Source organism: Hemitrygon akajei, chromosome 4 (genome assembly GCF_048418815.1).
Source record: "Hemitrygon akajei chromosome 4, sHemAka1.3, whole genome shotgun sequence".
Classification (NCBI taxonomy): Eukaryota; Metazoa; Chordata; class Chondrichthyes; order Myliobatiformes; family Dasyatidae; genus Hemitrygon; species Hemitrygon akajei.
Genome location: NC_133127.1, coordinates 68,010,947 through 68,038,898, shown reverse-complemented (window position 1 = coordinate 68,038,898; position 27,952 = coordinate 68,010,947). Strand labels below are relative to the sequence as shown.

At 40.9% G+C, this 27,952-nt stretch overlaps 1 protein-coding gene across 8 annotated transcripts in view; it reads left to right on the top strand.

The window, feature by feature from the left end:
• The window catches only part of abhd18 (abhydrolase domain containing 18), a 61,967-nt gene extending 37,039 nt beyond the window's left edge, over positions 1-24,928 (top strand). For all 8 annotated transcript variants that reach the window (XM_073042800.1, XM_073042804.1, XM_073042803.1 and 5 more), the window contains 3 exons: positions 14,513-14,888; positions 16,753-16,915; positions 24,050-24,928. In XM_073042800.1, coding sequence (XP_072898901.1) covers positions 14,513-14,888; positions 16,753-16,915; positions 24,050-24,101 — 591 coding nt within the window. In that variant the 3' untranslated portion in view covers positions 24,102-24,928. The remainder of the gene's footprint in view (positions 1-14,512; positions 14,889-16,752; positions 16,916-24,049) is intronic.
• The last annotated feature ends 3,024 nt before the right edge of the window (positions 24,929-27,952 follow it).

Here is a 27,952-nt window from a genome sequence, read left to right as displayed (position 1 = left end):
ATGTCCTATTCCTGCTTCTATTTCTTGTGTAACATCACAGGGAAAATGAAGCCAGCAGCCATCCCTAATTTTCCCAGAATAAAGTGGATGGTACTGTTGTTTCAGAGGACAGTTTAAGAACTGACTATGTTGCTGTGGTACCTATAGGACAGATCTGTAAGAAAGACAGATCTTTCCTTGATTCTTTCCTCTCTACTTTCGTCTGGTAATTACCACCATATTAAATGAGCACTGGCATCCTGAAATAATCCTTGATTATGGGCATTTATTGTTGTATCAGACTTTCAAAGCATACATTTTATTCCAAGTTCTGTCTTGGAAGAAGATTACCAGGCAGATGGAGGAAAAACTCCAGTGATGTGGCCAAACCTCTTTGGAAAAATACATATCATATCATCAACCAACTCCTGAGAGTTGCTGACCCATGACCACTCAAAGCAGAGGAGAAGCATTTGGAATAGTATGTAGAACCTTGATTACCTGCACCAGAAGTATACTATGTATACAGACTTTTATCACCCTGTCAGGGTCCTTTTGCTCATCTGCAATTTCTACATCGGCCTCATCAGTCAACTCAAAATTTAGACCCAAAGGGGAAGCAAGTTATTCAGAGGGACTTCTTCAGAGGAGGAATAAAACTGGTAATGACTTCGAGGACCAAGGTCCCCATTAATCCTATGTTTCCAGCAAATACTGTGCAAGCTTTAATTATTTACTTTGTCAGCAATACTTCAAGGTACAATTAAGCCAGCAGAAATATCAGTAAAACCTCGAGGTTTAATGTGAAACTAGGTGTAAATAGTTTCCAGGAAGCAAATTATTCTTTCTAATCCCATTTAAAATCTTAACTCACACCAAGGAAAAAATATCTTTTGATAATGGAAAAATAATGCGTAGATAAATTATTGTTTAACATTGATTAATATTGGTCTACTGTTTGAGCACTGAACTGACTTCTAATGTATGCATGGTGCTTGGAATAATTTAAGATGATTCTGCTTTGTATGTTGTGGCTTTTCATACAGTTTGTCAAAAAGCTCAAACAACTCCAAAATACAAGTTTGTTTCTGTGTATATAACTCTATAATAATTGTCAAACAAAAAAAATCACATGCTAGAAATCTGAGGTAAAAAGAGAAATGGCTAGATCTCCCAGCATAGCTGGAGAGAAGTGTTCACAGGTTAGATTGATTATCTTTCATCTGATGTAGGAAAAGTTAGAAATGAACCATACTTTAACTTACAGAAAAGGGAAGAGTGGAGAGAGCAAAGATAGTAACTGTGATAGGATGAAGACCAAGAGAGAGTGAATGACACAAGTGGTGATGATGCTAGCTCAGAAATGTGATGATGAAGGCTTGTTATTGTATCTGATCTGTTTGCAGAAAGTGTAAATTTAATATAAATGAAAATAGCAGAAAAAAAATACTGGAACTGTGAAATGCAAAGTGCCATGATTGCTACAAGTTTAAAAATAGAATCCTGGAAATATTCAGCATCTGTAGAGAGAGAAAATGTCATTAATATTATAGGTTAACAAAAGAACCTGTCTGTTTAACTCAGGCTTAGCTCAGAATAGCACCTAGTAAAAATTCAAAGTTTAAAGTAAAATTTATTATCAGAGTACATACAATTGAAGTCAGAAGTTTACATACGCCTTAGCCAAATACATTTAAACTCAGTTTTTTCACAATTCCTGACATTTAATCCTAGAAAACATTCCCTGTCTTAGGTCAGTTAGGATCACTACTTCAAGAATGTGAAATGTCAGAATAATAGTACGGAGAATGATTTATTTCAGCTTTTATTTCTTTCATCACTTTCCCAATGGGTCAGAAGTTTATATGCACTTTGTTAGTATTTGGTAGCATTGCCTTTAAATTGTTTAACTTTGGTCAAACGTTTGGGTAGATTCGGATCTAAAGTTCCATAAGGTCTGGGGACCTTTTATCGAGTACTTTCATAACCCTCCTCTTGACTAGGGTTTTTTTTTCTTCTTTTTGGTCCCTTGCTTTCAGCTCCCTTTTTTTTCTGGTAGTAGGCATTATTATCCTCTGTTGCTAAGTGTATTCACAGTCTGGGAGTTTGACTGTCCTGACCTATACTCTTTATATTGTGTTGTGGTCGGTCTGGAGTAGTTGTTTTTTTTCTTGTGTTGTGGGGCTTGGGGAGGACACTAAGCTTACTTGTCTTTAATTTAGGTGCTTTTTTGTTAAATTCTCTTCCTTTGTAGCATATTGTTATTGAATGCTTAATTTTGCACTGTATTAATGCTCCTCATTGGGATTTGGGGTTTTTAATTTGTAAAATGTTTTGAAAAACTAAAAAAAACATTTTTAAAAACAAAAAAAACCAAATGTTTTGGGTAGACTTCCACAAGCTTCTCACAGTAAGTTACTGGAATTTTGTTCCATTCCTCCAGACAGAACTGGTGTAACTGCCTCCTTGCTCGCACAAGCTTTTTCAATTCTGCCCACAAATTTTCTATCGGATTGAGGTCAGGGCTTTGTGATGGCCACTCCAATATCTTGACTTTGTTGTCCTTAAACAGTTTTGCCACAACTTTGGAGGTATGCTTGGGGTCATTGTCCACTTGGAAGACCCATTTGCGACCGAGCTTTAACTTCCTGGCTGATGTCTTGAGATGTTGCTTCAATATATTCACATAATTTTCCTCCTTCATGATGCCATCTATTTTGTGAAGTGCACCAGTCCCTCCTGCAGCAAAGTACCCCTACAACATGATGCTGCCACCCCCATGCTTCATGGTTGGGATGGTGCTCTTTGGCTTGCAAGCCTCACCCTTTTTCCTCCAAACATAACAATGGTCATTATGGCCAAACAGTTCAATTTTTGTTTCATCAGACCAGAAGACATTTCTCCAAAAAGTAAGATCTTTGTCCCCATGTGCACTTACAAACTGTAGTCTGGCTTTTTTATGGTGGTTTTGGAGCAGTGGCTTCTTCCTGGCTGAGCAGCCTTTCAGGTTATGTCGATATAGGACTCGTTTTACTGTGGATATAGATACTTGTCTACCTGTTTCCTCCATCATCTTCACAAGGTTGCTGCTGTTCTGGGATTGATTTGCACTTTTTGTGCCAAAGTACGTTCATCTCTAGGAGACAGAATGCGTCTCCTTCCTGAGCAGTCTGACAGCTGCGTGGTCCCATGGTGTTTATACTTGTGTACTATCGTTTGTACAGATGAACATGGTAAATTGCTCCCAAGGATGAACCAAACTTGACATCATTTTCTGACCTCAATCGGATAGAAAATTTGTGGGTAGAGCTGTAAAAGTGTGTGCAAGCAAAGAGGCCTACAAACCTGACTCAGTTACACCAGTTCTGTTTGGAGGAATGGAACAAAATTCCAGCAACTTACTGTGAGAAGCTTGTGGAAGGATACCCAAAATGTTTGACCCAAGTTAAACAATTTAAAGGCAATGCTACCAAATACTAACAAAGTGTATGTAAACTTCTGACCCACTGGGAAAGTGATGAAAGAAATAAAAGCTGAAATAAATCAATCTCCGTACTATTATTCTGACATTTCACATTCTTAAAATAAAGTAGTGATCCTAACTGACCAAAGACAGGAAATGTTTTCTAGGATTAAATGTCAGGAATTGTGAAAAACTGAGTTTAAGTGTATTTGGCTAAGGTGTATATAAACTCCTGACTTCAACTGCACATGTCACCACATACAATGCTGAGATTTTTTTTCTGCGAGCATACTTAGCCGGTCTATAGAACAGTAACTGTAAACAGAATCTGTAAAGTGTAAACAATCTGTGCAAATGCAGATAATAAATAAATAGCAATAAATAATGAGCATGAAATAACAAGATAAAAGAGTTCTTAAATGAGTGTAGTTATCTTCTTTTGTTCAAGAGCCTGGTGGTTGTGAGGTAGTAATTGTTTTTGAACCTGGTTGTGTGAGAGCCGAGGTACTTGTACCTTCTACTTGATGGCAGCAGCGAAAAAAGAGACTGACCTGGGTGGTGAGGATCTTTGATGATGCATGCTGCTTTTCTATGGCAACGTTTCATGTAGATGTGCTTAATAGTTGGGGGGGTTTTACCCATAATGTACTAGGCTGAACGCACTAGCTATTGTAGGATTTTCCGCTCAAAGGCAATGGTGTTCCCGTTCCAGGCAATAATGCAGCCAGTCAGCACACTTTCCACCACACATCTATAGAAATTTGCCAAGGTTTTTGATGACACGCCGAATCTCTGCAGAGTCTTGAGGAAGTAGAGGTGCTGTTATGCTTTCTTTGCAGTTATGTTTGTATGATGGGTCCAGGATAGGTCCGCTGAGATAATGAATTTAAAGTTACTGATCTCCTCCACCTCTGATCCTCCAATGATTACTGGCTCATGGATCTCTGATTTTCCTGTTCTGCAGTCCACAATCAGTTCATTGGTCTTATTGACATTGAGTGAGAGGTTATTGTTATTACACCACTCAGCCAAATTTTCAGTGTCCCTCCTGTATGCTGATTCATCACCCCCTTTGATACAGCCCACAACAGTGGTGTCAACAGCAAACTTGTATATTGTGTTGGAGCTGTACTTAGCCACACAATTCTGCAAGAGTACTTCAGTGTTTTTGGATAATGTGCTGCATTTAATCAATAGAGTCAGTTTCAGGTGACCTTTTTCATATTGTCTTAATATGGGATACCAATGTTTGAAAACTAGCCAGGACTACCTAACATACCTAAATATACATTGTTATATCTCTTATTTTAGCCTAACCATAATCTCAAAACCTCTTTTTTTCCTATTATGGTATTTATTCCATGTTAATAAACATGCAGAGTACTCATGTTCCTCTGCTATTACTCTGTAGTACCATATGTAGGTTTCTGTACTGGTCCCTAAACAGCACCAAGCTCATGTTATCTTCAGCATTAGTTGCCAGGCTACTCTTTTTCTTGCTCTTTGCCCTTATTTCCTTCTTTCGTTGCCCCTTCTTTTTGTTTCCTCTTACTTTTGACGTTTCTCATCATACAGAGAGCTCTTGTTTTGTTGTTTGCATGTTTCTAGAAAGCCTACCTATTTTCCAATTGCCTACAGTCACACTGTTTTCCACTGGGCTTTGGGCCACCTGGACAGCAGCAATACCGACATCAGGCTGCTGTTTCTGAATTACAGTTCAGCATTCACCACCATCAATCCGCAGTTTTACTGAACAAGCTTTGAAACTTGGACCTCGGTACTTCTCTCTGCAACTGAGTTCTTGACTTCCTCATCGGGAGACTACAGTTAGTACTGATTGGTGATAACATCTCAAGGATGCCTCCTTAGCCCACTGCTCTGCTCTCTCTACACTTATTTTGACTTTCTGGTTAGACACACACAGCTCAAAAAGCAATGAGGAGACATACAGAAGTGAAATAGGTCAGCTGGTCTAATGGTGTCATAACAACAACTTTGCACAAGAACAAAGAATTGATTGTAGACTTAAGGAAGCAGAAGTTGGGAGAATACACACCAATCCTCATTGAGGGGTTAATAGTGGAAAGGGTGAGCAGTTTCAGTTCCTGGATGTCAACATATCAAAGCATCTTTACTGGGCCCACCATATTGATGGAATCACGGCAAAGGCATGCCAACAGTTGTACTTCAATAGGAGTTTCAGAAGATTAGTTATGCCACTGAAAACACTAGTAAATTTCTAAAGGTAGATAGACACTTCATTGATCCCAAAGGAAATCACATTGTCACAGTAGCATTACAAGTGCACAGATATACAAACAGTCTAACGGGGGAGGGGGGGGGGTGTCATCACCTCCTCGGCTATAGGCTGCAAGGGTAAGAATGACCTCATATCGCGCTCTTTGGAGCACTGCAGTTGTCTTAGTCTATTACTAAAAGTACTCCTCTGTTTAGCCATGGTGGCATGTAGAGGGTGAGAAACATTGTCCAGATTTGCCAGGAAGTAGAGGCAACTCTGGCCCTTCTTGTACATGTGTTGGTACTCCACTCAAGTCTGTCATTCAGATGCATCCCCAGGTACTTGTTGGTCCTCACTACATCCATGTCTTTACTATCAATGATAATAGGGAGCAGTGCAGGCTTAGTCTTCCTAAAGTCCATCACTGTCTCCTTTGTCGTACTGATGTTGAGCTGCAGGTGATTTCAGCTTGCACCATTTGACAAAGTTCTCTACCGAGGTCCTGTATTCATCCTCCCACTTATACACCCAACTACTGCTGAATCATCAGAGAATTTCTGCAGGTGACATGACTCAGTGTTGAATATAAAATCTGAGGTACAAAGGGTAAATGGGAAGGGAGCCAATACAGTCCCTGTGGGGACCCCAGTGCTGCATATAGCCATGTCTGACACACAGCTCTGAAGCCGCACAAACTGTGATCAGCCAGTCAGGTAGTCCATTATCCAGGATACAACGGAAGTGCCAACCTGCATTGAACGAGAATTTTTCCCCCAACCATGAGGGTTGTATGGTATTGAAGGCACTTGAGAAATCAAAACAAAACTTGATACTCACAGTGCTGTCCTGCCTATCCAAATGGGAGTAGGCTCTGCTCAGCAGGCAGATGGCAGCATCATCGACTCCACTGTAGGCAAACTGCAGGGGATCGAGGGCTGATCTGACCATGGATTGGAGGTGAGCCAGGACCAGCCTGGCTAGGGTCCTCATGATGTGTGAGGTCAAGACCACTGGACGGTAGTCATTCAAGACTTTCGGTTGGCCCTTCTTGGGTACTGGGACCAAACATGATGTTTTCCACAGAGTTGGGACCCTTTCTAGGCTGAGACTCATTAAAAATGCGCAGGAGGATGCCACACAGCTGCTCAGCACACTCCTTCAGGACCTCACAGTTCACACACCATCCAGTCCCAATGCTTTGCCATGTCTGAGTTTCCCTAGAGCTCTTCTCACCTGCTCAGTACTGTACCATGGAGAGAGAATCATAAGAGGCTTTAGAGGGTTGTAGACTCGGGCAGCTCCATCATGGACTTAAGCCTCCACACCTTTGAGGACATATTCAAAAGGTGTTCCCTCAAAAAGGTGGTCTCTATCATTGAGGACATGCCCTCCTATCAATACTTCCGTGGGGAGGGGAGTACAGGAGCCTGAAAACCCCCGCTCTATGCTTGTACTGTACTGTCGCCATAAAACAACAAATTTTACGATTTATGTCAATCACAGTAAACCAGATTATGATTTTAATCTCTGACTCTCCAGTTATCTTAACCTTGTCTGGTCTCAACCAACTAAAGTGGATTAATTAGCTGTACTCCAGCTTACTCGTTGATCTTTTCTGTAGAGACTCTAAAGCTTGTGATACTCAGATTACAGCTTTGTCCATTTGACCAGTGATACTACCTCTGTTACTAGAGTACAGATATTATAATAGCGTTCTCCTGAATATTCTTCTTTGTTTCTGTCATGTACACTTTTATGTACATATTTGAACTATGTTTCTCCCACTTCTCTCATTTTTGCACTTCTATGTAATTACTTTAGAAATGTGCTATTCTGTATCCTTCATTCTGGGTGTTTGCCAATTGAATAAGGGCATCTATATTGTTTCAAAACGTAAACCATATTAAATCACACAAACTCTCTTTGATCATTCTATCTTTCCAACAATGCAACACTCTGCTCAATGAATATTGCTGCTGCTTCCCAGCCCAAACTATTCCTTCTGTTTCTTTCCTGAACACTTTGCATCCAAGAACGTTCAGTTCTGAATCCTCTTTTGATTTGCACCAGAACTGCCTTGTGTACAAGACTACACTACCAATGATAGTAGAAGCACAGAATTATTGTGTCAAAACTATTTTCAATTGTTTCTAAATGTACTGCAGACTATATTTTCATAGGAAATCTGAGAGCCAAAATTTAAATTTTGCAATGAACAGCTGTTGTGCGCTTTAGTTAACATAATTTTACTGTGCTGCAATATGCAAATCAAGTGGTATGGGTTGTCTTCTACTAGTTAAGGCCAAATATACAACATAAACAAAATTAAATACAAAGGGAAGTACAACAGATTTTGAAAACTAAGTAAACTTGCACTTACCATAGCATTTTTATTACTTAAGGATGACCCATACACTTCACGATCTATGTAGTTTAAAAAAAATTTAATGCAGGTATAATATCGCCCACCTTTCAAGCCATTGTAAACCCTCTCCACTAGCCACATTATACTTGTTATAAGGATGCTGAAAATCTGTAAACAGTAATCCAGATCTGTTTAAGAATGTTTGAGTGTAACTTAGTTAATAGCATATCTGAATTCTTAAATCATGCAATGCTATATTATAGTTTTGACTCTGAATCTTTTAAGTTTGGAAATAATCCAACTTGATTTGTGTGCTTATTCCCAGGTTCAAATCTGCCAATTAACAACACGTTCTTTAAAGCAGAGGGTAGATATCATAATGAATAAGTTGGATTTGGGTTGCTAGGCTTGATGACAGTAAGTGCCATTCAAATGTGCACAAAGATTGAATCCCATTTGTCTGTTGTATACTGTGGTAAACTTATAGATAGAGGTCAATTTTAACAATATGCATTTTCATTTAAACGATAATATTTTAATATAATAAATGATAAGATTCAAAGGTTCATTTATTTTCAAAGAGTACCACTCTGAAATTCTTCAATTCTCCGGGTAGCCATGAAACCAATAAAGGAAAAGAAAAGAAAGGCAGCACGATCTTCAATTCCCACCTCCCTGCAAAAAAAAAAATGAACAGGAGCAGAACAGGCACATCAACACCCAAATCCACACAAGAAACAAGCAAAATGGATCAGACGCATTGCCTCCCAAATCCCCCATTTCAAATTACTCTCTATAGAGATCACATGCAAATGTATTTCTTTACTAAAGATTTTTTTAATACCAAAAGTACATGATTTTGCAGAATGCTAATAAAGGTTTAAAAATTGAATCGAACAGAAAATGAAAACAAAGTTAAGCTCTCATTATGTTCAAGTTAGTTGATAGAAAGCTAGGTGAGAAAGTAAACTGACAAATAATCAACAGTGAAAACAGTGGGATTGATTGAATAAAATGGTGGAAGAGAAGATGTTAGAAAATGTGAAGTAATTCATTTAATAGGAAGAACAGAAATGTATTTTATTCATGGTGATATACTAACAAGTTTTTAATATTAAACAGTGTCCATGCACATGAAATACAGTTATAGTACAGTAGATTCTGGTTAATTGGGATACATTGGGACCAGGGCATTTTGGCCCAATTAAGTGGCTGCCCCAATTAGTCGGTTTCATAAAAATAGACAGAGATACTTTATTGATTCCAAAGGAAATTACACTGTCACAGTAGCATTACAAGCACAGAGATATACAATATTAGAAGAGAAGTAAGAAATAATTAAAAAAAAGTTACCTCAAACAGTCTAACAGGAAGGGGTCATCGCTTGCCCGATTATAGATTGACTCACTATAAAGCCTAACGGCCAAGGGTAAGATTGACCTCATATAGCACTCTTCAGAGTAGTGCAGTTGTCTCAGTCTATTAGTAAAAGTGCTCCTCTGTTCAGCCAAGGTGGTATGAAGAGAGAGGGAGAGAGAGAGAGAGAAACATTGTCGAGAATTACCAAGATTTTCCATAGGGTCCTTTGTTCTACCACAGCCTCCAGTTTAACTCCTATAACAGAGCCAGCCTTTCTAATCAGTTTATTGACCCTGTTGGCATCATCCATGTTAAAGCCATTGCCTCAGCACACCACCACATGGAAGATTGTACTGGCAACCACAGACTGGTAGGACGTGAAGGAGAGGCCTGCATACTCCACAAAGGACCTCAGTCTCCTCAGGAAGTAGAGGCAATTCTGACCCTTCTTGTACATGGTTTCTGTGTTGGTGCTCCACTCATGTCTATTGTCCAGGTGCACCCCCGGGTACTTTTAGGTCCTCACCACATCCACGTCCTTATCATCAATATTAACAGCTAGTAGTGCAGGCTTAGTCTTCCTAAAGTCCATCACCAATTGTTTGACAAGACCTCCACCAGGGTCCTGTATTCATCCTCCTGTCCTCCCTTTATATACCCAACAATTGCTGCTCAGAGAATTTCTGCAGATGACATGACTTAGTGTTGTATCTAAAGTCTGAGGTATACAGGGTAAACAGGAAGGGGGTCAATACAGTCCTCTGTGGGGCCCCAGTTCTGCTTATAGCCATGTCTGACAAACAGCTCTGAAGATGCACAAACTGTGGTCTGCCAGTCAGGTAGTCCATTATCCAGTATACAACAGAAATGTCAACCTGAAATGAGCAGAGCTCCCCCCCAGCAATGTGGGCTGTATGGTATTGAACACACTTGAGAAATCATAAAACGTAATCTTCGCAGTGCTGCCCTGCTTATCCAAATGGGGGTAGGCTCTGTTTAGCAGGTAGATGACAACATTGTCGACTCCAATGTGCTCTTTGTGGGCAAACTGCTGGAGATCAAGGGCTGATCTGACCTGGGGTTGGAGGTGAGCCAATCTTCATGATGCATAGGGTCAGGGCCACTGGACAGTAGTCATTCAAGACTTGGTCGGCCCTTCTTAGGTACTGGCACTGTGCATAATGTTTTCCACACAGTCCGGACCAATGTCCCAGATGTTGCAGAACAAAGTTTAGAGTCTGCCTTCAATGCCTTTGGTGGTACACTGTCTGGGCCTGTTGCTTTTCCTGACTTTAGCCTCTTGATTGCCTGTATGATTTCTTTCTTAGATAGATTGGCACAGTTGATGTCCAAGTCTGATTGTGCGTCTAAAAGGAGATTCTGCAGGAGGTGGTCTGTTCAGAAGCTCGTTGAAGTACTGTGCCCAACATTGGAACTATTCGTCTTCCTTAGTTAGGATGTTTCCATCTTTATCCTTCAGTTGGGTGTTGATCTGGTTGAATTTGTGAGCTGGTTTCTTGGTAGTATCACATAATTCTTTCATATTTCCATTTGCTGAGGTTTCTGCTTGGGATGCAAGGGTTTTGATGTACTGTCTCCTGTCCCTCTTGATGTTTCTCCTTGCACCTTTGTATGCTCTGTCATATTCTCTCTGTGTCTCTGCTTCCTTCTTCCTGATTCTGCTTCCACTGCATTTTTCTATTAGTGTTCTCCTCTTGTTGATTGTTTCCATTCTTCCTGGTGTAATCCACTCCTTGTGCTCAAATGTCCTTTTTCCTAGCCCTTCCTCAAGTTTCATTTATTGCCTCTTTGACAGCAGTCCATTCATCTTTGATATCAAGTCCTCAAGTGCCTGGAACCAGTTGGAAAGTGTAAGGGCAAATCTATGAGCTGTTTGTTTGTCTTTCAGTCACTGAATGGGTGGTGTGTTGCTTCTTTTTAGCTTCATCTGTCTGATCCTGCATCTGCACCATGTTTTACTCTTGTATCATGGAGTATTCTTCAAAAATTCTTTGAGATACATGCGTGGTCAATCTGGTTCTCTGTTACCTTGGTTGGTGCTATCCATGTTTCCTTGTGTGGGAATAAGCTTCCTCCAATAACCAGCTCAAAGTTAGCACATTCTTGGTCATTTCTCTGAGACTGTGTTTTCCCCTCACCTGTTCAACCAGTAATCTTGCCTATCTTGGTATTAAAATGTTCCATGTCAATGGTCAGGTCTTTTTCCTTCCCTCTGCTGATTACTCCGTTTAGTGCTTTGTGGAACTCGTCTTTGTCTGTTTCATTAATGCATTTGTTGGTGCTTAACATTGTTATCTTCCTGTGCTTGGTTTTAAAGCTAGCAGTGATGATTCTGAAACTGATGGCTCTGCGTGCTTCTGGTGTCATCATGAAGGCTACACCCTCTATGTGGTGCATCATTACTCTGATGGCCTGAGTATATGATACTTATCCTGTTTCTCAGTCGAGTCTCTCCAGATGATGTCCATCTTGTCTCACTCAGTCCAACAATTGACTGTTTGTATTTTTTCATCACTTTTGCTATGATGATGGATTTTCCTACCTGGTACATGGTTCTCACATTCCAATACCGAAGGTAGTCATGGACATTGGTAACAAAAGAGGTGTCAGCTATGCAGGATCCTGATGACTATCTCTGCAGTGTGTCATGTGCTCACTCGATGATGAGCCTCTTTTTACAAAGTTGATGGTATGGTTGGAGTTCATCAATGTTTCTGTAATCCATTGTATCTACTGTACAGGGGATTGGCCTATACAGTTTCACCAGAGTCCTGTTGGCCAGTCTTGCCCGTTTCCATCTCTCAGGATGGGTACGTAGGGGTTGGACTTGGAGACGTACCTAAGCAATACAGTACTATAAAACTGCATTAGTTCCTAATCGACGAAGCAACACTAACTTCTTTCGATTGACTGTAAATGAACAATATCAGCACAGACACCCAGTGTAGGTAGTGAACCGCCTACAAACAGTGCTTTCGATGACTGCATCCTCCAAATCTTATTTTTCATTTAACATTCAAGATGATTATCAGTACCTTCAAATTCTTCATAGTTCCTAGCTGTTGAATTAGTGAAATCATTTCATTTTCACTCTCGGCCACTTCTGGCATCTCCAAGCCTGAATGTTTGAAACTGCAATGAGCAATACAGTTCTGACTTATCCTGCTGTTTATTACTCAGCAACTATCATTAACAAAATTCACTGGGTTTTGAACACAAACACACAAGTGACACTATTTAAAAACTGTTCCCTCTAAGCACAGTGTAGTGTCTAAGGACCACATGACGTACACACAATTGACGCTACTTAGAAAATGTTTGGCAACAGTCTCCTGCCCCAATTAAGCAGCATAGTGTCCCAAATAAACAAAGGGAATCCCAGCTATTTTCTTGATTTGTTTTTGTCCCAAATATGCAGTGACCTTGATTATCCACTGGCCCAATTAACAGGAATCCACTGTAATTGGCTTATCACTTCATATATTGGCTTTAATTGTGAAGGGATAAAGTACAAAAATAAGGAATTCTTGCTGGAATTTTATGTGGATTGCTATCTGCAGTTTTACTCTCTATGTTTAAGATGTCAATGCAGCTTGGATTCAGCAGATTTATACTCGGGAGGAGTGGTTTGACCTGTGAGAAAAGGTGAACTCTTTGATAGCTTAACAGGGTAGGTAAAAAGCTATTTTCTCAGACAGGGGAATGTAACTATAGTGCTTGGACTCATTTTAAGTATCTGTTCTCTCAGGATTGATTTTTTAAAAAAATCTCAGAATAGGAATAGTTCATTGAGCATTGAGCCTGCTCTGCCATTCAGTATGTCACCTTTGACTTTGACTTTGCCACAAACATGCAAGAATTAAACGTTAATAGAGAAGTCTTGAAAACTGCAACAGTTATGCAGTTTAGTTCAGACAGTACTGCCTTTAATGCCTCTGCTCAACAGTTTTGGCTTCATGATACCTCACACAGTGGAGAAGAACATTGATGATAAATTGCTGAATATATTCAAAACTGAATTATTTGAGCAATTTTTTTGGAGACATTAAGGAAATCAAGGGAGAGAAGACATGGGTGGGAAGATAGATTTGAGACAGAGGATCAGTCAGGAATTACTGAATAGTAGAGTAAACTCAAAAGATCAAAAGGTCCACTACATTTGTTATTGGAATGATCTCAATTGAAAAACACTTCACTGGTTTTGTAACACCAAGAGATGTCCTGAAGTATAAAGACCAAAAAAAAAGTCTGCAGATGCTAGAAATTCAAGCAATACACATGAAAAGCTGAAGGAACTCAGCAGGCCAGGCAGCATCAGGACATGATGAAGGGTTTTGGCATGAAATGTCGACTATTTACTCTTTTCCTTAGATGCTGCCTGGCCTGCTGAGTTCCTCCAGCATTTTGTGTGTGATGCCCTGGAAGTATGTTTGATTGTCATTGTAAAGCCCTTATGTAAATACATATTTTAAAAACTACTGGTTATTTCCTCTAGAAACTTTCTTTTTTGTTCCCTTACAGTTCACCATGAGTGATGTTAGATTTAAAGAGGCAAAAAAGATTATGGGATAAAATATTCATATCACATTTGAAGAGCACAAAATACATATTTCCAGCAGAAACTCTGGTCTTGCATATCTATCTTGTAGTGGGCTTCGCCGTTTTGGCAGTGAAGGTTATTTATCAAAATGACAATCTTCAAAAGATGTAAAGAAGATATTTAATTTGGGGTTATATTTAATTAATGGATTTAATTCATATTTAATATACTTAATTTGGGAGATTATATTATCTAAAATGAATGAGATTCCCACTATTTTTAGTGTGCTATTTTTCAGTGTAGTATATAAGTGAGTTGTGCTGAACAGGAAATTGCCAGGCTTGTTTGCTGTTCTCATTTGTGGAATGAAATAATTGATAGGAAACAACATGTCTGGGAATTGCCTTGTAAATTGCTGCACAATGTCTGTTAGAACTGCAAATAAGGCAGGGAGAAGCTGATCAAAACCTTAGATGAAATATTTGCTTTGAGAATGCACCAAATGTCTTTGAAATTATTTCTAAACAATGATTATTTAATCTGTAGATGGATTCCTTCAAAATGGGTCAAGATTTTGTAAAGAACTCCCCATCCAGTTTGGACAACTGGCAACACTTTGACTTTGCCACAAACATGCAAGAATTAAATGTCAAGAGAGAAGTCTTGAAAACTGCGACAGTTACTCAGTTTAGTCCAGACAGTACTGCCTTTAATGCTTCTGCTCAACAGTTTTGGCTTCATGGTACCCCACACAGTGGCTGTCAGAGTCACAGAAGCCCTTCAACAAACACTAGCAAGCTTTTATCCTCTGTAAAACATGAACCTTCAAAGAGAGAAAAGAGGAAGACCTCCTTAGAACGAGAATCCATTCTTTTCATGAAAGGAGTCATGGATGAATGTACACATATGGGAAATTTCTCAGGTATTTTAAAACATCTGATTCAAATTGATGTCAGAAGTTCTGAACCTGAGTAATACATTGAAATTGTATATGGTTTCATAAATAAATTAGAAATGCAGACAATTTCCTTACAGCTTAGTTGTTAAATTCATCGTGTGGTTACCCGATCTCTGCTGAGTCATCACTTACCATTTTACAATTGTTATCTGTATCCAAATTGGAAGAAAAAAAACTGCATGCAAGCTCAGTTGCTGATATGTATCTGATTAACCCTGCAAAAAGTGTTTTTTTCACTTTGAGGTTACCTGGCATTAGTTCTACAGGTAATGAATTCTTTCATGGAAAATCACAAGTTTTTAAGTCTGATAACCTTTCTATTTAAATACTGAACCATTGTCATTGGTCCACCTTAATTACTCCTATTTGAACTCTGTCTCTCTCATTTAAAGCATTAGTCACATTGTTGTCTAGTGTTTGAACTATCATTGAAGTCACGGGAATAATCTAATTTATTAGCTGATACTGTTTTTATTTGCAGTGTAAACTCAATTACATTTTTGGAATGCTGTATGAGGAGTGGTTAGGTCAACTATGATTGTAGCCTAGTAGAATTGTAGGATTGTAAAAGAATGAGAGGAATCTAGTTGACACTTACAAATTTTGGCAGAGCTAGAGAGATTCAATGTGAAATCTAGCTGTAAGACCACAGAGCTACAGAGGAAAGTTGCTGAATATGAAAGAAGCAGATACATTTCTGGGCACAAGGACGTCTCAGGGATATGGGCAGATAATTTGATTATGATTGGTCATGAATAATCATCTTTCACAACACCATATTTGTGCTATGTCAAGGCTAAAGTGCTGAATGGCCTTTTATTGCTCCTCCATTCTCAGTTTCTGTTTTTCTAATGAGGGTAAGCATGAGGTAATAAACCTGGACAAAATAACATTGGGTACGATGCTAGATATTTTACTGAACAAGATAGAAATAGATCGAATGAATGGGCGGTAATTTGGAAAAATGGCTTTAAAAGTAGGGGAGCATGAGGTCATACACTTCAGCTGCAGGAATTAAAAGACAAGTTATTATCTAAATGGAGAGAGACTACAAATGAGTAGAGTATAGAGGGATCTAGATGTTCTTGTGTATGAAACACAAAAAGTTAGCATGCAGGTGCAGTATGTAATGCCATTTGTTATTAGGGAGTTGAAGTTTAAAAATATTGTACTGTTAAAATTGCACAGGTGATGCCATATCTGGAGTACTGTGCAGAGCTTCAGTATCTTTATTTATAAGAGATGCTGATATTGAAGAAATCCATAAATGAGTCACTTGGCTAATTTCTGCGATACGAGGTCTGTTTGCTATCATGAATGCTTTATTTTAAAAAAAGTTCGATCTCTATTCTTTGTTATTTAGAAGAATGGAGAAAGATCTTATTAAAACATATAATATCCTGGTGAATCATTGGTGGGAGAGTTTTGAACAAGCAACACAGTTAAAAGATGAGGAGGCAGTCTTTTAAAAATGAGATGTATAGTAATTTCTTCTTGCAGAGCATAGCAAAACTCTTAGATTTTCTACCCTAGAAGTATGTGGAGGCTAGCTCATTAAAGGTATTTAAAGAGGAGATAAATGCATTTTCATGTGGTCCAAGAGTGGACACTAACTATTGATAAAACAGACTTATGTCTTTTAATGGCAAAAATTAGATAAATGTTTTAAGTAGAAGTAGGGGGTTACCATTACTTTGCAAGGAGCAATACATTCTACAGTTTCAGTTAAGTGAATTATACCAATTAGCATTTGATGGGTCTGGATTGCTAGCTGAAAGTACCTCTTTCGAGAAACTTTAACTAAACTGTTCTTTGATTTAAATTGTAGTGCCTGTAGACCCTAGTCTAATCATAGTGGTACAAGCAAAAGAAGATGCTTACATTCCTCGAGCTGGAGTACGGAGCCTTAATGAAATCTGGCCTGGATGTGAAATCAGATACTTGGAAGGGGGTCACATTAGTGCCTACCTCTTCAAACAAGGCCTCTTCAGGTAAAAGTAGTAATTTTTGGGACCTAATTTGCAGTTTCTTTCTGTTCCAATTGCATGACCTTAGCTCAGGAAGGAGATGAGTACCTTCCCTCACCTGACTTTACTATTGTTTATCACTATCTATTTGTATTCCAGTTTTTGGACTTTACTCTGCAGATAAGATCATGGAGGCTAATTAAAGTCATTGTTTGGTTGGCATGAGTGAATGAGAAATTTACTTGAAGAAAATTGTTTGAGTATTACTCTTGTAGAACTCTGAGGTATTTGCCAAGTTTTTGAAATTAGTTTTCAAAAAATAATTTTACAATATTATTGTATGTTATGATTGTATACTTCAGTGATACATTCAGTTGTACTCAGTCTTGCCTGCCTTGCAATAAGACTGTTGATGATTAATAAAAACAAAGTGCTGAAAATAATCAGCAGAGTAAGCAACCTCAGTGGAAAGAGAAATAATTTTTTACAGAATATTTTTACAAAAATCAGTAAGTGAAAATCACTAGAAATATGCTGAATTAAAAGAGGAAATTGAAAGACTTTGGAAAATGAACAAGGTATACATTGTCCGGATAGTAATATCTACAACTGGCATCATCCCAAAGGCACTACACAATAGCATTAAACAATTAGGGCTACACAGTAATATGTACATAAATGTTCAGAAAGCCACAATACTAAGTACCACTAGATTAGTCTGAAGGTTCCTAGCAATTGACAAATGAGCATGCTTGGCTATGTCCGTAGCTCAGATTTTACCAGCTTGAGCTGAGAGACAAATATAATAATAATCAATAAATAAATGTGGTGACCCACTTTCTGCGCAAGCGAACCAGCTCACAAATAGCCAGCGCGCGGGGAGAGACTTTGGTAATGCACCTCTGATGTCATTTCCGCCCGGAGTGGGCGGGCACTAGGGATTAAATGCCAGCGCCGCGAAGTTTTGAATAAACTAGTCTCGAAACGACTTACCAACTGCGTGTCATTATTTCAGCGCTGTGTGTAGCACATCGCTACATTGGTGACCCCGTCGGTCCAAACGGGATTTGGACCAAAGATGACCGACTCTTCATCTGTTCATGCAGTTTCGCTAAAACTGCCAACTTTCTGGACGCTGCGACCACGCATGTGGTTTAGCCAAGCAGAAGCACAGTTCCAGATTCAGCAGATATCTTCTGATTCCATGTGTTACTATCACGTGGTGAGCGCCCTTGACCAGGAGACGCCCGCCCAGGTTGAGGATTTCATACAGTCGCCCCCGGAAGAAGGCAAATATGAAGCATTCAAAGCGCTGCTCATTGGGACCTTTGGCCTCTCATGGTGTGAGCGAGGTGCCCGCCTGCTTCGCCAGGATGGTTTGGGAGGCAGACTGCCGTCAGCATTGATGAACGAGATGCTGTCCCTGGCTGACGGACACAAGCCCTGCCTCATGTTCGAGCAAGCGTTCCTAGAGCAACTGCCCTAGGACGTACATCTGCTGCTGGCCGATGCAGACTTCAGCGACCCCCGGAAGGTGGCGGCCCGGGCAGACGTGCTGTGGGAAGCCAAGAGGGAGAGCGTGGCGTCCGTCGGTCAGATTACCAGGGCACGCGCCCAACAGCAGACCAGACCAGGCCCAGCAGAGGGGCACACACAACACAGAGGCAAGAGTGATGAGGAGGCCAGTGAATAGTGGTGTTTCTACCACCAGCGGTGGGGCACAAAAGCCCGCCATTGTCGTCCGCCCTGCAAGGGCCAGGGCCAACTGCCGCTAATGACTATGGCAGCTGGCCACCAGGACAGCCTCTTGTACGTCTGGGACAAACAGTCGGGACGCCGCTTCTTGGTCGACACCGGAGCAGAGATCAGCGTCTTGACCCCGACGGGGTACAACACTCACAACAGGAAGCCAGGACCCACCCTGAGGGCTGCAAACGGCAGCACGATACAGACCTATGGCACCCGCACAGTGCAGCTTCAGTTCGACACCAGCCGGTTCACGTGGGACTTCACACTGGCCGCGGTGGCCCAACCACTCCTGGGGGCAGACTTCTTGCAAGCTCACAACCTGCTGGTCGACTTGCAAGGGAAAAGACTAGTACATGCTGAGACTTTCCAGACGTTCTCTCTGGGTGAAGCCAAGTTGCCGGCCCCACACCTGGACTCCATCGTGCTGTTGGACAACGAATTCACCAAAATCCTGGCGGACTTTCCATCAATTCTGGCACCGCAGTTCACAGCAGCCATGCTCAGACATGGGGTACAGTACCACATTCTGACCCAGGGACCACCCCTCCACGCCCACGCACGAAGGCTCCCCCTGGAAAAGCTCCGCCTGGCGAAGGAGGAGTTCAAGAAGATGGAGAAATTGGGGATCGTACGGAGGTCCGACAGCCCATGGGCTTCCCCCCTGCACATGGTGCCCAATGCAGCCGGGGGTTGGAGATCATGCGGCGACTACCGCAGACTGAACGAGGCTACAACTCCAGACCACTACCCTGTGCCGCACATACAGGACTTTGCAGCAAACCTGCACGGGGCAAGAATCTTTTCCAAAGTAGACCTCGTCTGGGGATACCATCAAATCCCGGTGCATCCTGAAGACATCCCCAAAACAGCACTCATCACCCCGTTCGGCCTGTTCGAGTTCCTCTGAATGCCGTTCAGCCTGAAGAATGCCGCACAGACGTTCCAGCGGCTAATGGACGCGGTGGAACGCGACCTGGACTTTGCGTTCATCTATTTGGACGACATCCTTATAGCCAGCAGTAGTCGCCAGGAGCATCTGTCCCACTTCCACCAGCTCTACTCCCGCCTGAGTGATTTCGGCCTCACGATCAACCCGGCCAAATGCCAGTTTGGTCTTGATACCATCGACTTCCTGGGCCACAGGATTACCAAAGATGGGGCAACACCTCTGCCCGCCAAGGTAGACGCGATCCACCACTTTGTCCGGCCCAACACGGTCAAAGGCCTGCAGGAGTTCGTTGGTATGGTGAACTTCTACCACCATTTCCTCCCCTCAGCAGCCCGTATCATGCACCCTTTGTACACCCTGATGTTGGGTAAAGGCAAGGACATTACTTGGGAAGAGGAGGCCGCGGCCACTTTCGTTAAAGCCAAGGAAGCCTTGGCAGATGCCACGATGCTGATGCACCCCAGAACAGACGTTCCGACCACCCTCACGGTGGACGCATCCGATACAGTAGTCGGTAGGGTGCTGGAGCAGCTCATCGAGGGGTGCTGGCAACCCCTGGTATTCTTCAGCAAGCATCTACGACCACCCGAACTCAAGTACAGTGCTTTCGACCGGGAGCTGTTGGCACTGTATCTGGCAATCCGGCATTTCAGGTACTTCTTAGAAGGCAGGCCATTCACCGCGTTCACAGACCACAAACCGTTGACCTTCGCGTTCAGGAAGGTGTCCGATCCCTGTTCGGCTCGCCAGCAGCGACATCTGTCCTACATCTCCGAGTACACGACAGACATCCAGCATGTCTCGGGAAAGGACAACGTCGTGGCGGACGCACTCTCCAGACCAGCTGTCCAGGCCCTGTCCCTGGGGGTGGACTATGCAGCACTGACTGAGGTGCAGCAGGCAGACGACGAGATGCCCAGCTACAGGACTGCAGTCTCGGGTTTGCAGCTGCAGGACTTCCTCGTAGGCCCAGGTGAGAGGACCCTCCTGTGCGACGTGGCTACCGGCCTACCTCGCCCCATCGTCCCGGCAGCCTGGAGGCGGCGAGTTTTCGACTCCATACATGGTTTGGCACACCCATCTATCTGGACAACCATCCGGCTGGTCTCCAGCAAGTTCGCGTGGCACGGACTTCACAAGCTGGTCAGTGAATGGGTCAGAACGTGCGCGCAGTGCCAAACAGCCAAGGTGCAGCGGCACACTAAAGCCCCGCCGCAGCAGTTCGAACCCACCCACCGGAGGTTCCACCACATTCATGTGGATATCGTGGGCCCCCTACCAGTGTCCCGAGGAGCGCGGTACCTCCTAACTATGGTAGACTGGTTCACAAGGTGGCCAGAGGTGGTCCCGCTCACCGACACATCTGCCGATTCCTGCGCCCGAGCACTGATCGCAACCTGGGTAGCACGCTTCGGGATACCGGCCCACATTACCTCCGACAGAGGCGCCCAGTTCACCTCCAGCCTGTGGTCAGCTGTGGCCAGCCTGTTGGGAACGCAGCTGCACCACACTACTGCCTACCACCCACAATCGAACGGACTGGTGCAACGCTTCCACCGTCACTTGAAGTTGGCTCTCATGGCCCGCCTGAGAGGACCTAACTGGGTGGACGAACTTCCCTGAGTCCTGCTTGGAATTCGCACAGCACCCAAAGAGGATCTGCACGCCTCGTCGGACAAGTTGGTGTACAGCGCGCCCTTGGCCGTCCCGGGAGAGTTCATACCAGCCCCAAGGGGGCAAGAGGAAGAATCCACAGCTGTCCTGGACAGACTACGCAAAAGGCTCGGCAACCTGGCCCCCATACCAACTTCACAGCACAGACGGACCCCGACCCATGTACCCAAAGACCTGCAGAACTGTAAGTTTGTGTTTGTACGAAGGGGCAGACACTGGGCACCGCTACAGCGGCCGTACGAGGGGCCATTCAAGGTGATCAACAACAATGGGTCCACGTACGTTCTGGACATTGGGGGGAAAGAGGAGGTTTTCAAGGTGGACCAACTCAAACCAGCCCATGTGGACTTGGCGCAGCCAGTCGAGGTTCAGGCACCGCGGCGCAGAGGCAGATCTCCCAAACAGAGGCTGATCCAGACTGTGGAATTTGGGGGGTGTATCGCCGGTTCTGGGGGTGGGGGGGGGGGGTTATGTGGCAATCTACTTTCTGCGCAGGCGAACCGGCTCACAAATAGCCAGCGCATGGGGGGAGACTTTGGTAATGCACCTCCGATGTCATTTCCGCCTGGAGTGGGCGGGCGCTAGGGATTAAATGCCAGCGCCGCGAAGTTTGAATAAACTAGTCTTGAAATGACTTACCGACTGCGTGTCATTATTTTAGCGCTGTGTGTAGCACATCGCTACATAAACAAAGTTTGAGAATATGAGATGAGGAGTCCTTGAAAGTGAATCCATAGGTTGTGACTATAGACTTTAAAAGGAACCATTTGGATGAATGGAATCAGCAATTTATCAGTAAAGCAAAACCAACCTAATTCCTCTTATTTTGTATCTTCACGTGGACCTATAATTTCCTTTGCTTCATTTGCATTCATTCAAATAATGTCTTGCCTTTTTCCTAAGCAAAAAGTTTTATGCCCCAATGCTTTCTTCATAAAAACATTTATGCTCCTCTCCTTACTCCAGTAACTCTTAGGTTTATGGCTTTGTATAGCTCTTTTATCTTTTATCAGCTGGAGAAAATAACCTTTCCGCAGAGAAACACCTTTTTTTTTTGTTACGTACCAATAAGGAAGGCAGTTTGATTAATGTGTTTTGTGATCAGGAGAGTCAATGCATAAAGCATGTAATTTTTAAATGTATTTTTACTTGATGTGTAAAAAGTGATATGTGTTCATTTCTATTTGCATTCATGTGTGTTATAACTAACAAAAATTATGAAATGTTTGGAATTTCTGTAATTGTGATAACTAGGGATTAATTTAGAGTTCTATTCCAGTAAGGCTTCACCATTTTTATTTTATTCTTTGTGGAATATACACAACAACATGGAAAACAAAAAGCAGGACAAATCCAATCTAGTTAATTACTGGACAAATTAGTTTATTCTCAGCTATCAGCGATAATATCTTTGACAGTGGTATCATGTGGCACTACCTCACCAGTAATCTGTTCGACTTGGCCTGTGCTGGGATTCTTCAGGGCCATATAGCTTCAGACCACATCTACCTTGGTCCAAACATGGACTAAAGAGCTGATTCCGGAGGTGACAAGAGTGATTGTCCTACACAACAAGGCAATGTTTAATTGAGTGTACCATCAGGAGCTCTGATGAAACTATTCAACAGTTATCAAAGAGTAAACTTTTTAATGACTGGAACTTAAAAGAAGTGGTTAAGATTTTGGAAGGTTAATCATTATACCCAGGGCCCACTGTAGAAGTTCCACAGGGTAGCATCCTGGGCCAACCATCTTCATTTGTATCGTGACTAACCTTCCTGCCATCAAAATGGCAAAGTGTTCATTTCCATTTGTAACTCCTATGTGTGAAATATTACACGCTTGCATTCTCCCAAGACAGCATTTGAGCATGGGCTAATAAGTGGCAGGTAACATTAATGCCACAAAATCCCAGCAAATGATTAATATTAAAGAGTTTGATATTATCCTTGACATTTAGTGGTATTGCCGTTGGTGAGGCTCAAAAATCTTGGCAGTCACTGATGATCCAATGGAACAACCATCTAAAACTACTATTACAAGTGTAATGCAGAGTGGGTAGCTTGTAGCCTGTGGTATGTGATATCTCCAATCACCTCTGCTTTTGTACCATGTACAAAACATTAGAAGGGAGTGTCAGAGAATATTCTCCACTCACCTGAATGAATGCAATTCAGCTTACACTCAAGAAGCTCAAAATTGTCTGTGATTTAATTGATAGTCCGCCCACCACCATGAACGGTAATTCCTTGTACCACTAGTGGCTGCAGTGTGTACCAACTACAATGTGCACTGCCTAGATTGATCAGATTGCATGCTTCAGACCAACAAGGGCAAGGGCTTCGGAGATTATGTAGAGGAGCATTAATGTCTACTTGTCCAAGACCCATGCTGTTCTGATGTAGAAGAGTAGTACTTATTTCTTCATGTCACTGGGTCTAATACCCTCGACCATATCTCAACAACAGGACTGCAGTGATTCAAGACAATGGCCTACACCACCATCTCAGTAGTTGTTAGGAACATAAAATAAATGCTTGCCGTGTAGAAATGACCTGGTCCTAAAACTTTAATTAATAAAGTGAGACTGGCTGTATATAATGATTATGGTTGAGAGGGAAAATAAATCAGCTATGATCGACTGGCAGAGTGGACTTAATGGGCTGAATGGCCTGATTTTTGCTTTTATGTCTATGGTCTTATATAGTGTGAAAAAAGTTGACTGTGAGATATAATCGTATCTCGCTATGGTATATTTATTCAAAATTCACTTTTTTTGTTTACAGACGAGCCATTTATGATGCATTTGAACGATTCCTTCAGAAGTACTCCATCTAGCACAAGTTTTAATCAACCTCTGGTTTTCATTTGTGGCTGATGTCACTACACAGAGTCCAAATCACTGTTACAGGGAATATCATTTATCAAGAAACTTCACACTGAAGACGGGGAGCATAATCATCTTCTATTAGTTGGAAGTTACTTAGTGAAAGTGAAACAAAAGAACTATATACAACCTAATGCCATTATTATTGGTATCGCATTTCAAAATTTGTTGAAACTCAGTAACTCTATTCATCATTGGTGCAACCCTGTCACTTGATGAGTTTTTACATCTTACCAGTAAGTTTTATTAGATCTATTGAAGAGTGCTAGGCTTTATTTTTTGACAAATATCAACTTCAGGGAACACATGTACAAGAAAATACAAATGTAGAAACAAATATGTACTTCCAAACTGACTTGATCAAAAGTATTAGTAATGCATGTAATACCATATAAAAGGGAAGAATATGGTGCTACTTTGAGTTATATTGTGCCTAAAGAAACTACAAAACTTGGAAGTCACAATCCACTTCTAGCAAAATAACATTTCTTTATTTAATGAAGAAATTGCAAATATCTAACATAAACTGAAAAAGTAATTACACTGCAATGTTAAATCTGTTTTCCTGAATCTACACTGGAATTAAGATGTCACAGTAATCTAGTAATGATAATTGACTAACCATAGGATTCAGTGTTTGAAAATTGATTTTTGGTTTAAATTTTAGTGTATATTGGAGAACTTGTAACTAAAAATTATTAAAGCAGCTCAATGTCATATGTGAACTTTATAATTAAATTTAAATGCAGTATTTACGATTTTCATTAATAAAATTCATTAAAGATTGTCTGCTTCCTTTGTTTCAGGCAATGAAAGTGAGGAATATTTTAACACATTGCCATAGAAGTTCATAGAAATCAAAGTATATAGGGAATATTCATTGAACAAAACTGGAGAGGTACTTTCTGGATGTCCATTGCAAGGGGGAAAAAAAATCATTGCTTTTCATTATGTCTTTTTCCTGTACGTATGTATAGATATATATATATGTGTGTGTGTGTGTATATATGTGTATATATATCTCTCTCGCATAGAAACTTTAAATTCCATTACATCCAGGAGATTATGTGATCCCCTACTTACTTTTAAAACTTGATTTATGCAAAGTAGCAGAAATATTCTTCAGAATTCTGATATTAATACTTATAGTATTTTAGAATTAACTTTATTACTGTATCATTTCTGACCTTTAATAGAATTATAAAGCTTCAGCAATGTTGTGCTATTGCTGCTTAACTAAATATACATAATCATTTACATTGACTGTTCAAGCTCTTGATGCACTTTAATTATTCAACACAAGATTGAACAATTTCTTAAATGGGAGATCTAAATTATTCTTAACTCTAACATTATAACAAACATTTATAAATGTATAATAGTCTGATAAGAGAGCTTAGTACAGTATGTTTCACAATTTAACAGATGTGGTTAGTTAGACTCAATGAGACGTTCTGCATTTCACTCCTAGTGTAAAGACAAGGATTTCCAAACCAATGACATCAATGGTGATGGTGGGTTATGGGTGACGCATTCCATTATTTGACATTCATTTGGCACTTCATAGGTATCAAAGTTTCTGCAAAGCATTTAGGTCATCTTTAATATTTTCATGTTTTTCCAGCTGAACTTCATAAGATTAAATTCCATCTACTCCAATGATAATTACGTCAGACTAAACCAGACTGATCAGCATATTGATGGTTCATTATTTGAACTTCCATATGTTGATTGTGTCAGCCAGGGCCTTGCTGGCAAACTTGCAATGAGTTCTGGTTTGCCATTTCCTTAGTACTGCAATTCTCATATTTTTATAACCATATAACAATCACAGCACGGAAACAGGCCATTCCGGCCCTCCTAGTCCGTGCCGAACTCTTAATCTCACCTAGTCCCAAGTACCCGCACTCAGCCCATAACCCTCCACTCCTTTCCTGTCCATATACCTATCCAATTTTACCTTAAATGACACAACTGAACTATCCTCTACTACTTCTACAGGAAGCTCATTCCACACAGCTATCACTCTCTGAGTAAAGAAATACCCCCTCGTGTTTCCCTTAAACTTTTGCCCCCTAACTCTCAAATCATGTCCTCTCGTTTGAATCTCCCCTACTCTCAATGGAAACAGCCTATTCACGTCAACTCTATCTATCCCTCTCAAAATTTTAAATACCTCGATCAAATCCCCCCTCAACCTTCTACGCTCCAATGAATAGAGACCTAACTTGTTCAACCTTTCTCTGTAACTTAAGTGCTGAAACCCACATAACATCCTAGTAAATCGTCTCTGCACTCTCTCTAGTTTATTGATATCTTTCCTATAATTCGGTGACCAGAACTGTACACAATATTCCAAATTTGGCCTTACCAATGCCTTGTACAATTTTAACATTACATCCCAACTTCTGTACTCAATGCTCTGATTTATAAAGGCCAGCGTTCCAAAAGCCTTCTTCACCACCCTATCTACATGAGACTCCACCTTCAGGGAACTATGCACTGTTATTCCTAGATCTCTCTGTTCCACTGCATTCCTCAATGCCCTACCATTTACCCTGTATGTTCTATTTGGATTATTCCTGCCAAAATGTAGAACCTCACACTTCTCAGCATTAAACTCCATCTGCCAACGTTCAGCCCATTGTTCTAACCGGCATAAATCTCCCTGCAAGCTTTGAAAACTCACCTCATTATCCACAACACCTCCTACCTTAGTATCATCGGCATACTTATTAATCCAATTTACCACCCCATCATCCAGATCATTTATGTATATTACAAACAACATTGGGCCCAAAACAGATCCCTGAGGCACCCCGCTAGTCACCGGCCTTCATCCCGATAAACAATTATCCACCACTACTCTCTGGCATCTCCCATCTAGTCACTGTTGAATCCATTTTATTACTCCAGCATTAATACCTAACGACTGAACCTTCTTAACTAACCTTCCATGTGGAACTTTGTCAAAGGCCTTGCTGAAGTCCATACAGACTACATCCACTGCCTTACCCTCGTCAACATTCCTCATAACTACTTCAAAAAATTCAATAAGGTTTGTCAAACAAACCTTTTTGTGACCAGTCTTCTAATATCTTCTCTCTTATATCTATTTATATCAATGTCCACTTCCAATTCTATCCAAAAATGAGTTTTTTTTCTTCTTCAACTAATCTAAGCTCTGCTATTCTTTATCTAAAGGCTGCTCATTCATTTCCATTGTTTTCTGTATTCCAAGCCTTCTAATCCAGTTCTGAAGGTTCACTTTTCCATCATTTATAACTATATTTTCAGATATTATGTCCTACAGCAATAGTTATTGTTTACTGTCTTGTATTACATCAATTGACAACAATATTAAAAGGTTTGCAAATAAATATGAGTAAGGTAATAAAACTGAACCCTGAGAATAGACATGTAATTTTCTGTGTGTGTGTGTGCAACCTTAAAATTATATACAATGGTCATTTAAGTTAAACTAAAATTTCCTATCAATTTCATTAGGAATTAAAATGGTGAAAATCAGATTCAAAATAATATAAGCAAAGTACCAGATTCCTGAATATGAAAATAGTTTAATATCATTTCAATTATTTGTGCCCATAACTTAAGAACCTACAATTGAAAAAGATTTACTGCCAGCTAAAAAAAAACTGCCATTAAACGCTTTTCTTGCTGCAGTAAGAATTGGGATTTAATTGTGCATCACAAAACTGTAATCCAATATTTACAGTGAACCATCAGCTATTAGGATGAAAGCCAAAGTTTCATTGAAAGTTCAGTTTTAGTGCAAGCATCT